Source organism: Myotis brandtii, unplaced genomic scaffold, assembly GCF_000412655.1.
Source record: "Myotis brandtii unplaced genomic scaffold, ASM41265v1 scaffold929, whole genome shotgun sequence".
Classification (NCBI taxonomy): Eukaryota; Metazoa; Chordata; class Mammalia; order Chiroptera; family Vespertilionidae; genus Myotis; species Myotis brandtii.
The window spans coordinates 1129631-1141852 of NW_005371832.1; the positions used below are offsets into that span (position 1 = coordinate 1129631).

General features: G+C 59.6%; 1 protein-coding gene across 1 annotated transcript in view; it reads right to left on the minus strand.

Moving 5' to 3' along the window:
* Window positions 1–981: 981 nt before the first annotated feature.
* MDFI (MyoD family inhibitor) overlaps window positions 982–12222 on the minus strand; it is a 13039-nt gene continuing 1798 nt past the window's right edge. Inside the window, exons 2-5 of the mRNA XM_014533019.1 lie at window positions 5891–6073; window positions 4115–4216; window positions 2720–2944; window positions 982–1117 (exon numbers count right to left, since the gene is read on the minus strand). Coding sequence (XP_014388505.1) covers window positions 993–1117; window positions 2720–2944; window positions 4115–4216; window positions 5891–5969 — 531 coding nt within the window. The 5' untranslated portion in view covers window positions 5970–6073 and the 3' untranslated portion in view covers window positions 982–992. The remainder of the gene's footprint in view (window positions 1118–2719; window positions 2945–4114; window positions 4217–5890; window positions 6074–12222) is intronic.

Here is a 12222-nt window from a genome sequence, read left to right on the forward strand (position 1 = left end):
GCAGGGCCCAGCCCCCGCGCAGTGCCCGGCAGCAATTAAGCTGGAGCAACCTGTGGCTCCGGGAAGTGGGGGCTGTGAGGAGCCTGCTTAGGCACAGAGAGTGGCTGACACCCACCCACCCGGTCAGCTGGAGTGAGGGGTCCGCCAGGCGGTCTGGGTCCTGAGCTTTTAACCCTCCTTAGTCACTTACCCAACGGGCACAGACTGATGACTGTTCTAAGTGCTGGGCATGAATTAAACTCATTTAAACTTGCACAACTCCATGAGGTGGGACTACTATTAACCCCACTCTACAGATCAAGAAACCGAGGCAGAGAAAGCACTTCAAAATATCGCCAGAGCCCGGGCAGCATGGCTCAGTGGTTAAGCCTGGACCTATGAACTGGGGGAGGGGGGCGGTGTCACAGTTCCCCTTCGATTCCCAGTCAGGGCACATGCCCGGGTTGTGGGCTCCATCCCCAGTGTGGGGCATGCAGGAGGCAGCCAATCAATGATTCTCTCTCATCACTGATGTTCCTATTTCTCTCTCCCTCTCCCTCCTCTCTGAAATCAATAAAAATATAAAATTATATATATCGCCAGAATCCTCCCACGCTGCTAATCTCTGCCAGGGCAGCTGCTTCTCCACTCCCCGCCTTTGACTCCTGCTCCAGCCATCTACACCCCACACACCAGGGGCCCTTAAATACTTTGATGGGATTCTGTCCCTCTGTCCCTCCTGTGCTCAGAACCCTCCAGTGGCTTCTGCCTCACGGAGAGTAAAAGCTAAAAAGCTCAGAATGGCCCGCATGGCTCCATGTGATTGGGTTCACTCCCCCACTCTGTCCCCTGTGTCCCTGCTGTGGCCACACAGCCTGCTCCTCCTCGAGCAGGCACTACTCCCCCGCCCCACCCCCAACCTGGAATGCTCTGGCCCCAGATAAACGCTAGTGCTCATTCCCTCCCCTCCTTCAGTGCCCCCCGGCACCCCCACCCCCTTGCCCTGGCCTCCTTCACCTGGCCCCAGTAGGACTTGGCACTTTCCACCGCACTACACAGCTTTTCCTCCCACTAAGCTGTGCGCTCCACAGGGGCAGGCATCTTTGTCCCCAGAACAGTGCTGGACACATGGTAGGTGCTGAGTAAATGCACGGTAAGTGAATTAATGCAGGAGCCCGCTCGTGGGCACCCAGCTGGTCAGTGGTGGTGCTGGGACCTGAACCCAGGCAGGCTGGCTCTGGTGTCCACACTCTGAAGCGCCCAGTGTGCTGCCAGGATGCTGAGCTGGCACCCCTGCCAGGGGCCAGGCCAAGGGGCAGAGTGTCCACATCCCCAGCACAGGCTGCTGGTCCTGTGGGAGTCTCACACTGTCATGGAGGGTCTGACTCCCCCAGCCCTTTCCTGTGAGGGGGGAGTGGGGTCTGGTTCAGCTGGAACCCCTGCAAACTATCTGCAAACTGAAGAAGGGCGTTCTCTTCCAATGCAACTCTGATGAGGTCACCACCTTGCTTGAAACCCTCAGTGGCTTCCTATTGTCCTCCCGATAATCGATAATCGAAGTCCACTGGGCATGGTTTACAAGGCATCCCTGCCTCCTGGCCCTGGCCTGGCCTGGAGTCTCACCTCCCACCATTCCTCACCTTGAACTTCATAATCTAGCCACTCCAGCCATTTCTCACCTCTTTGCTAAATCCCTCACTAGATCCTCCTTCTCAACCTTTAAGCTTTGCTCAGACTCCTCCAGGGCCTTCCTAGACTCCCCTCCCTGGCTTTCTGGGCTGGAGTGGGTGTCCCCTGGGTTCCCATAATCCCCTGTGTGTGGCTTCATCATGATTTATCACACCATGTGGTGATTCCCTGCTGTGTCTCTCTCATGAGAGCTTATGAGGCCATGGACTGGGTACCGAGCACATAGCACAGAGCCTGGTTCATAGCAGTGCCCACTACACTGTAATGAATGAATACCTCTTTCATAAATTAACTGGGCGGAATCTGCTCTGCGAGGTGGGGAGGTTTATGAATACGTATGTGCAAATGTGTGCACCGAGTCCTGTTTGCAGAGAACTAGGTCAGAGTCCCGCAACATGGACAGGAATCACTTAAAAAGTCTGGGGTAAAGGTCAAGCACCACTAAGCTACAGGCAGCTGGGACTCAGGCTGAATTGATGTTGGGGAGGAGGGAGGGGCAGCTGCTTGCCCAGCGTGGCCCTGCAGAAGGCCTGGGTGTTGCAAGAACAATGGCTGGTGTGTCCAGGTTCCTGACCTCCCACTGCACCTTGTAGCTCCTGCCGACCTCCCCAGTTAAGCATCTAAACGGTGCATCGTTCTATTCTGCCAGGTGTTCTGTCTGCTCTCACTAAACAGATGGTCCACTCCTCGAGGAAAATTTCTGTTTCCAGAAACGGGACGGCTTAAGCTGGATTAGGCCACCTGGCTCCGTTCCTTGTAACAGAAACTCTGGGAGAGCAGGGGTGGGAAGGGGTTGGCCTTGAGAAGGCACATTTGCCTCAGTTTATCCAACCACCTTTGCAAAGTTCTCAGACTTGAGTCTTGCATCAGACTCCCTGGAGGGCTTGTTAGACCCCGGCTCCTGCCCCACCCAGAGGTTCAGATCCAGCGGCCCTGGTCTGGGCCCGAGACTGGTACCCAGAAGCCCGGTGAAGACACTGCTGCTGGTCCCTGGGTCATGCCTTGAGGAACCCGGCTTTGGAGGCCCCTCGAGGGAGAGGTGGGTACTCACCTTCCTGTGCCTGGAGAGGGATCTGGGAGGCAGCGGATTTGGTGCTGCCCTTGCTCTTCTTGCTGCCCTGGCTGGCGAGAGATGGGTGAGCCTGCAGCTTCCGGTGGGCCTTGGGGCCACCCAGGGCACCATTCCCCGCCCGCCTGGCGCCGCCCAGCTCCAAGGGGTGGCCAGAGCCATTCGCCAGTAGTGGGGTGCAGCCCAAGGGGTTCCCCTGAGGCTGGCCTGGAGAGATAACGAGAAAGGGGGATGGAGTTGGGAGCCAGGCTGCATTCCCCTCCTGCCTGCTTTGTCCTCATGTACCCCACAGTTCACAGGCCAGATGTGTATCTTGCAGATGAGGAAACTGAGGCCCGGAGAGCAGAACTGACTTGCTCAGAGGCCCACCAGGAAATCGCAGCAGCGTGGAGCCTGGCTCCGGACTCCTGGGCCAGTGCTCATTCCAGAAGTCAGAGGTGCAAGAGGGGCTCGGAGTGCTGGGCCCCCCTCCTCCCTACGTGACATCCATTCTCCTGACTCGGGGTCTGGGATTTGGTCAGGAGAGGTGGCGGCTGGGGGAGGGACCGGGACAGTTTGGCTGGGGCGGGAGGACAGCAGTGAAGTAGTTAACCTTCACTCCGGCCTCTGCCAAGCCCCCAGCTGTTTCTGCCCTTCGTGCGCTGGGTGAGTTATTAGAAACATCTGTTTGGAGATGAAGGCCTGGTCTGGAATTCGGGGGCTCCTCACAGCAGCCCCTCCATCTCCTCTCCTCCATGCCCTGCCCTGTCGGCCTCTGTGGGGTGGCTGGCGAGAGTTTGCTGAGGGGCCTTGGGGTCTGGGTGAGGAGGGAGAGAAGAAGGGAAGAGGGAGGCCTGCGGGGAGACCCCTGAGGCCAGGAACCCCCGAGTCCCCTTCGCAGGCTGAGGGACTAGACTTCAGCTTTATCAGCGAGGTGCAGGGAAGCTGGCCCCAGAGAGCCCCCCCAAACACCCAGTTCTTCCCTCACCCACTCGGGTCTGCTCACCTGAAAGGCAGTGCTGTTCATAAGCCATGAGGGCAGCTGTGTGTCGGGGGAGGGGGCTGAGAAGGGGCACTAGCACTGGGAGCCCTCAGGGCAGGACCTGGGCAGGACCCATGGGCCCCAGGGCCTCTGTCAACATGGGGAACTTCCATCTCTCAGGTGCTGGGGCCTGGTCCCCCAACTCCCTCCCGGCCTGGCCTCTGTGTTTGAACTGTGGTAGGAGGAGACGGGGGTGGGGGTGGGAAGGGGCGGTGAGGGGGGCTGGAGACGGAGAAGGGAAGGCAGCCTCAGTGCCTGGCGAGGGGCTGGGCCTTCTGGGAAGGGCAGTAGCCACACCACTGAGCACTTACTGCTGGTCGGCCACTAGTTAAGCCCTTGACCTGCTAATTACTCACTCGCTGGATCCTCTGGGTATTGCTCCTGGGCTGTGTCCTCCCTTACGGACGAGGAAACTGAGTCCCAGAGAGGTGCAGTAACTTGTCCAAGGCCCTCAGCTCCTGTCAGAGGTGGACCAGCCTAGAAGCTGAAGCTCACAGGCCACAGGCAAGGAGGGGGCAGAGACTGGGAGGCGAGGGACTGGGGAACAAGCTGCTTCTAGCACAACCATCATTATGCTCATAGCTAGTGGCTGGCATGTTTCGAGCTGTGACTGGTGCCAGGCACAGTGCTAAGAGCTTTATGTGTAGGGATGTCTTTGAGTATCAGGAGAGACCTCTTATTAGCCCCATTTCACAGATGGCAAAACTGAGGCCCTGGAGGATAAAACTCGCCAAGAGTCCACGTCTAGGAGAGGGAGGGGGAGGGGATGGAGGTTGGGAGAAAGGAGCAGAAAGGTGGGGAGTCTGGCGGGATGGGAGACCGGGCTCTGCAGAGGATCGGCGCTGGAAGCCTTCCGCCCTGAGGCGTGGCTGGTGCCTGCATCTGGGTAAACAGGGGTAAGGGAAGTGGCCAGGCCTGAATCATCATGCCCCCACCTCTTGGCCCCATGGGGGTGACTGAGCTGAATCCTTGGCCGGCCTCAGTGCCCCCTGCCCTGCTGCCTAAACATGGCACAGTGACCAGAGGGCGGGCATGTGTGGTGAGCTGAGGGCCCTGGGGGGTGTGGGCAGACACAGAGCTTGCCTGTGGCCAGAGCAGTGGAGTGACCAGGGGGACTGAGTCACAGAGCAAACACTCAGTGCCCATAGACACAGGAGTGACTGTCCAACTCCCACCCAGACTGGCCACTGCGCTGACCTCTTTCCCTCAATTCTGCTGGTGGGCATGTTTGGAGGGGGCTGAGGGCAGTGCGCGAGCAGGATTTAGCAACCCTGACTTCCAGGGAGTCCAACTTCGCCCCAGATGCCCTGCCTGGCAGCGGCGGCTCCCGGCTCAGCGTGCCAGCCGGGTGGGCAGGCCCAGGAAAGAGCACTGGGTCAGGAGACCTGAGTCCCTCAGCTTATGTCAGGGGTGAGTGGTTCTCTGGGCCTCGGTTTTCTGGTCTGTAAAATGGGCTTGACAATAGCCAAGCTGCTGCTTGACAACAGACGGCTGGACAGCACTTGGGATCATTCAGGGAAAGAAAGTTGGAAAGTGCAACTGTGTCTGCAGATTTGGGCATCTTAGTAGTAATTACAAAACAGTTCCTGCTGCCCCTTTCCCCTGCTCTTGAGGGTGAAGGTGGAGAATGCTCTTCCTCCCAGAACCTCCTTGGAGACCTCAAACCAAGCCTGGGAACGAGACGGAATTTTGCTCCTTTCTGCCCAGATCAACCGGGGGCTTCTCTCCTTCCTTTCGCCCTGGATACCCTGAAGGCTAGTGCTGCGCTGGGCTCTGGCTGCCCCTCCCTGGTCTCTGTGCCTCTTTGCGGAGCCCCAGGCTCTCTTGTCCTGCACCATGTTGCTGGGTTCCTGACATGGTGAGGAACCCAGCTCAGACAAAGGAGTGAACCCTTTGCCTGTGCACACTCATTTTGAACTAATGTTATACTAATCATCCTGTGCGTGGAGATCTTCCTAGACAGAAAGGACAGTGACTGTGCCATGCACCTCTCCATTGCCCACCCTCCAGGCCCGGCTCTGTGCTAGGTCCCCGAGAGCACCCACTGCATTTCTGCCAGCCCATCTGGACTGCATTCCCCACTGTCACCCCTACGAGTTGCCACCCCAACTCCCCGGCCCTCTAGGACTCACGTGTCACAGCTTCTGTGGGGACGTCGAGGTCAGTGCTGCCCAGGGCCTGGGGGGCCCCAGGGCCATTGCCTTGAGGCATGGGGGGTGCCTCCTCCTCCAGGGAGCCCTCTTCTAGCACTGCCTCCACAGGGTGAGTGGGTCCTGTTCCTGCCTCCAGCCCAGGCAGGGGCGATGGGGTCTGGGCTGGGGAAAAAGCAGATGAGCGAGGTGTTTCCCATGCCCTCCTGTGTGCCCAGCCCTGGTCCCCTCCCTGCAGCCCGGATTGCTGTGAGCTCTCATTCTTGGTCTCTTTGTACAGTTACCCAGCCTTTACCCTACCTGGCAACCGTGCCGGACTCCAAAATAGACTCCCAAACCTCAGCGCGTGAGTGAGCAAGGGTGTGTGAGCGTGTGCTCGTGTGTGCCTGCGCATGTGTGTGCATGCGTGTTTGTGTGGTGTCAGGAGAAGGAGAAACAGTGCAGGAGAGAACAGCCAGGTGGTCAGCGATGGAGAGATAGGGACAGGCACCAGGAGTGACAGCGAGAGAGAAGGAATCAAAGGGACAGTGACAGGTAGAAGCAAAGATAGAGCAGCAGAAGGCGGGGATTGGGCACGGAAGGGGAGAGCCCCAGAAACCCGGTGACAGGCAGCCTGCGACAGGAGGGAGACTCAGCAACAGAGGGAAGGTAGCGATGGAGAGAGAGATAAGACAGGGTCAGAGGCAGAGGCGAAGGAGAAGGGAGCGCGATACAGGCTGAGCGAGAGGGAGACAGGCAGTGAGAAATTGGGTCAGAGAGAGGAAGACAGCAAGAGAAAGAGTTCGAGCAAACCTAGGGTGAGGGGAAGGCTGAGGCCTAGATTGGAAGGGCAGGAGCGACAGGGAGAGGATGAGAGGGCTGGGAAGAGGCGGGCTGCAGCCACATGTAATTACAGTGACCGGCTCAGCCCTCTGCACGGTGGGCGGAAGGAAGGAAGGGAGCCACCTTCAAACCCACAGTTCCCCAGGCGGCAGGCGGCAGGACTGGGCCCCTGGGCCCAGGGGAAAGGTTGGGGGCATGGGCGGTGGAGGGGGGAGGCAGAAAGGGGCCCTGGTTCTCACAGGGTGTGGGAAGGCCTGCGGGGAGGTAGGGCGCAGGGGGGTGAAGGCAGGGTCACGGGGCCAAGGAGCAGACTGGGCAATTACAGGGTGCAAGGTGCCGCCTGAGCCTCCGCAGACCTCAGGCTGTGCAGCGGGAAGACGGGGGCCTCGAGAGGGTGTCCCACATGCCATATGGGGGGCAGGGAGACATAGGAACAAGAGGCTCAGAGGGACACAAACCAAAAGGGCACAGGGAGAGGAAAGGGACTCGGGGAGACAGAGAAAGATGGAGGGAATGGGCGGTGAACCCCAGAGAGTAAAATACAGCCACGCGAACACACATCACAGAGGCCGAGAGAGAGGCAAAACCTAGTCTTGGCAATAGAAACAAATCAACAGTGAGGAACACTGGGGCTTACAGATGGGGTACCTCTCTGAGCTGTCTCCAAAAGGAGTGGGGGAAAGAGAGGAGGGAGATAATGAAGGTTGGGCACGCAGGTTTGGGGAGAGGAGAGGGGAGGGGGGGACTCTCAGGGGCTCAGCCGCCTCCCTGGGCCCTGAGCATCCCTCTATGGCTCTTGACCTTCAGAGAGCCCTGAGCAATTCTTGTTTCGAAGACCCTGGTCTCCTATGAGCAGGGGGCCAGGCCCCGGAGGCCCCAGGGGGGAGCACAGAGGGAGGCAGGCACGCTCACTCTCACTGCTGCCCAGGGAAACACAGGCCCTGCCTGGAGCCAGGAGCCAGGGCCGGAGGCGGAAGGGGCTGGGGCGCCAGCGACTTCTGGGGGACACCAGAGTCATGTGTTGGGAACCCCTCGTGGTGCCCCCTGCTGCTCCGCGGAGACGGGGTGGGCTCCTTCCAGCCCTACCCACTCTTTGGGCCGTTGAGAACCCCCTCACCCTGAGTAAGGAGAGAGGTCAGATGGCTTCTGGAAGGTCACAAGGCTGGGACCTGGGACCTGGGACGGGGTGGGGAAGGCGAGTGGAGATGACACGAGGGAGGAGATGCTGCCTGCTCGATGGGCCTCTCCTCGCCCTGAGCATCTGCAGCAGCTCAGACAAGACTTTCAGGGCTGAGGCCCCAGGTTGTGCGTGAAGGCGGGGATCAGGGCTTGGGTCCTAATTCCCTGGAAAGAAGGAGCCTGCCCAGCTCTGGCCTCTGGCCCTGAAGAGGAGCGCTGACTCTCCCTGTGGTAAAAGGAAGAAGTCTGAGCGAGAAGCCGTAAGATCCACGCCCTGGTTTCCCCAGGTACCAGCTCGGGCAAGTTACCAGGACTTGGGTTACCTTGTGTGTGACGGGGGTTCCTAACGCTGACCTCTCAGGGGTTCAGAGAGCAATGAGAGGCTAGCAGTGTCCTGGCCTGCGGGCCATTCAGGAGCACTTCCACCCCCCGACCCCACCACCTGCCCTCCTCACATAACCAGGAGAGAGAATCCAGTTCAGGCATCTTGGCCTGGAAACAAAGGGACAGCTCTCCTGGGTCAGGAGGGGCAGCGGAGGGGAGCAGCTGAGTGCCCGGAGAACCAAAAGCAGAATGAGAAGGAAGAGAAGTGGCGGGAAGACCTGATCTGCAAATCAGATGCTGCCCAGAGGGCCTGAGGCCAAGATGCAGGACCAGGAAACAGCCCTTGCCCGGGCACATGGGGCAAAAAAGCCAGACAGAGGCGAAGCCCAAGTGCTCAACCATCATGAGGTGGGAAGAGCCCAGTTTTCCTTCTTGTGACTGTGGGGCTCTGCTGTCCAGGCCCCGAGGGGAGAGCATCTCTGAGGAAAACGCCCAAAGGATGTCCCCTAGAGGGTAGAAATGCAGAGTAGGCTGGAGGCAAGGGTGGCCAGCGCAGGCCAAAGCTGGCCTGTGCATGTGCAATTCATGTTCTGCATAAAGGCGCCTGCTAAGGGGCAGGGGTGGGCTGAAGACCCTAGTTGTGCCAGGCTTCCTGGAGGTGCCATCGGCTCAGCCAGCTGCATGCCTGCTGCATCTGAGCAGAGGGCCACCTCTTTTTAATGAGCAGAAGCTCCAGCCCTGCACCCCCTCAGGGGTCCCCATCTACAAGCGGGAGGTACAGAAAGGCAACAGCCCCGTTGCCTGACACACTTTCATTCCTAACACAGGATAAGGTGCTGGTCCACGCCCTGAGCTCTGGAAAGACAGCCGAGAAGAGGGTGGGAAAATCATGTTTAAATCCATCAGCCCCAAAGGGTAGGGTGAGAGACCCACCACCTCAGCAAGGAACCTGTGGGCTCCCTCCGCCTGCTGTCCACCAAGTTGAGAGGGTACTCCTGGACTGAGAAGAAATGGGGGGCCTCTTCCAGGTGGGATGGGTTCGCTCCAAGGCTGGAAAGTGACCACAGGGCCCTAGTTCTGGAGCTGCAAGGCCAGACCCTGCACACCCAGCCTTCTCCACGGGCTTTGTGGACAGTGGGTCTGGGCTTCTCCCTGGGAGCTCTGACCATCTCTGCAGAGAGAGGGGACCAGGACCTGCTCTGCTCAGAACTCCAGCCTCTCCCTGGCCTGATATTCAAGGCCTCAGTCTAGAGTCTAGACCTTCAATAATCAATGGACAAGGATCGCATGTTCCAGGCACACTGACCTCTCCATGGCCCCAGGCCTTCCGACCCATCCCCTCAGGCTTAGATTGTTCCTTTCTCCCACCCCACAATCCAACCTCCCTCCATCACCCAGCTCCAGCTTAGTCTCTTCCTCCAGGGCCTTCCCTGAGCCCCGAGCCAACTGTCCCTCCTCCGAGTGGCCCACTGACTGAGAGCTCAGCACTCAGCACCCCTGCTGTTCACTATAACCTGGTAGTGGAGTCCTGGCCCCTCAAACCTCTCCCCCGCACCCCCCACCAGCAGCCTCCCTGGCTCTGCTTGGCAGTAGTGTCACTGTTCATCTCGCACCACCGCAGGGGGACTCAGCAAGGTCTGTGGGTGAGGACTGAGCTCTGGAGCTTGGAATCGCCCAGGCCAGGGAGGGAGAGAGAAGGAGACAGGGAGGACTGGGGGTGGTGACTGGCTCTGAACCCCAAGAAGGCGAGAATGTGGACTCTCTTGATGCCTAATTGTGACACCCTGGTCACAGTCCCAGGCCACCCGGCTGAGGACTGGAGAGGGCCTGAGCTGGCCAGTTGGGCTGGGTTGGGTTGGTTTTATTTTAGGTCTGAAGGCTCCAATTCCCCAGGAAATTCAATTTAGAACCAAGAGCAGGAATGTGACGCCCCAGTGCTGGGCAGAAATCTGCTGTGGGTTAGGGAGCCAGGTTCTGGGGCTCTCAAGGGGTGGGTGGGGAGAAGCCACTGGGGGCGCCAAGGGTGTGGGGGCTTGGCCACCCGCCCCAACCAGAGCTGCCCTGAGGCTCCTTCACCCCATTTTCATCTGACTCCGCTGAGGGAGGGGCTGACTTGTTCCCTGGCTGTCCCGCCAGCAGGGCCCCCAGGGGCAGCACCCTGGCCTTGCTGTGCTGTCAGGGCTCAGCAGGGAGCGTGGGGGATTCTGGTCTCGGATTCAGGCGTCTGTGGGGTTTTGGCTGGGTCTCCTGCGGTTTGGGCTTCCTGGGCAGCGGCCTCATGCTCCCAAGGCGGCAGAGCCAGGCCTCCTCCTGTTATGAAAGCCACATTGTCTGGCTCAGCCCGGCCTGGGGAGGGGGCTCGCTGGGGTGCTGGGGGCCTCAAGTTACAGCCCCTGGCTCAACCCTCCCAGTGGTCCCCCTGGCCTTTTAGCCCCTCTTCTCCCTTCGGGACTGAGAGTAGGTGGGTCGCACAGGGAGCGGATCTTGGAAAGAGGCACTGGGGGTGGGGGGGTGGCAGAGAAAACAGATAAGCAGAGGAAGAAAGCAGGGAGTGGGAGGATAGGAGAGAAGGAGGCCGAGAAAGAGAGGAGGGGTGAGGGAAGCTGAGAAGGAGAGAGACGGTTCCCAGCCCCCAGAAAGCCTTCCCGGCCCCTGGCTCCAGCCCTCTCCAGCCTGAAGGAGCCCAGTTCTTGGAAGAGCTAATTCCCCAGAAGCCCCTGCTCCAGGGGCCCACAGAAAGGAGGAATCTGAGGATTATGGGGGGCACGTGCAGTGGGAACATTAGTGTCATTCATGTGCTGGCCCCTGGCCAGATATCCCCCCGCTTGTCCTCACTCTGTTCTAGGAGGCCCCCCACCTCCATAGCCTGGCGGGGGCGGGGGGCAGAGTGCCATGGTTCTCACTGGGCAGACCTGGGGAGCTGGGACAGGCCCCCCAGCAGGCAGATAGGCTCCTATGAGCGGATGTGGAGACTGAGGCCAGAGGGGAAGGAACTTGTCCAAGGCCAGGCCGGGAGTTCATGTCAGAGGTCCAGGACCAGACCATCATTACTCAAAGGGGGAGAAAGGGAGAGTGGGGTGTGTGTGTGTGTGTGAGAGAGAGAGAGGCAAATGAATTAGACTCACTTAGAGCTGGGATTGAAGTCATGCAATCTGGGCCTACATCCCTGCACCCCAGCCCTCTGCCCTGAACAGATCCCAAAAGTTCCCGACCTCTGACCCTGTGTTCCACTGGGAGCCTCTGCTCACATCTGTACGGTGAGGGGGGCTGAGGCCACAGCCCACGGGGCTCCCACCCTCAGGGAGTCTCAAACCTCCCTGGGCAGGGAGGCTCCTGCAGGAACCCGGGGAGGTTACAGACCCTGTGAGCTGGGAGAAGGGATGTGTGTGTGTGTGTGTGTGTGTGTGTGTGTGTGCATGTGCAGGGTAGGAGCAAAGGGGACTGGCCAGGCCCGGGTGCGGAGGAAGGCGAGCAAGACAGATGGCAAGAAGGGGAGGGCCAGGTCCTGCGGCAGCTTTAGGCGGACAAAAGTTTTCGGGAAGCGCTGGGCTCTGGTTGGGTTGGGGGAAGGGAAGGGGAGAAAGACTCAGACACCCCCACCCTCGCCTGAGGCCCCCATAAATATTTACACACTGGGCAGAAACGGCTGGGACACAAATCCCAGACGGACAGACGACCTGCAGTGTGTGTGTGTGTGTGTGTGTGTGTGTGTGTGTGTGTGTCTGGTGCTGGGAGTGAGGGGAGTTAGAGCCAACTTGGCACAGCCCCGGCTGCGTTGGGGCCCTGCCCCCATCACCCCAGCACTCCACTCGTTTTGGACCCCATCCCGGATAGCCAGACCCCTCGCCCCCACTTCCACCAAGCTCCCCGAAACCGTCTCCTCGTGTCTCAGGGAGAAGGGGGGAGAATTATACCCCCCCATCCCGGAGCCGCCCACCCCGCTCCGGTCCAGTCTCCCTCTCCACACCTCCCCCCCCCCCAACATACCT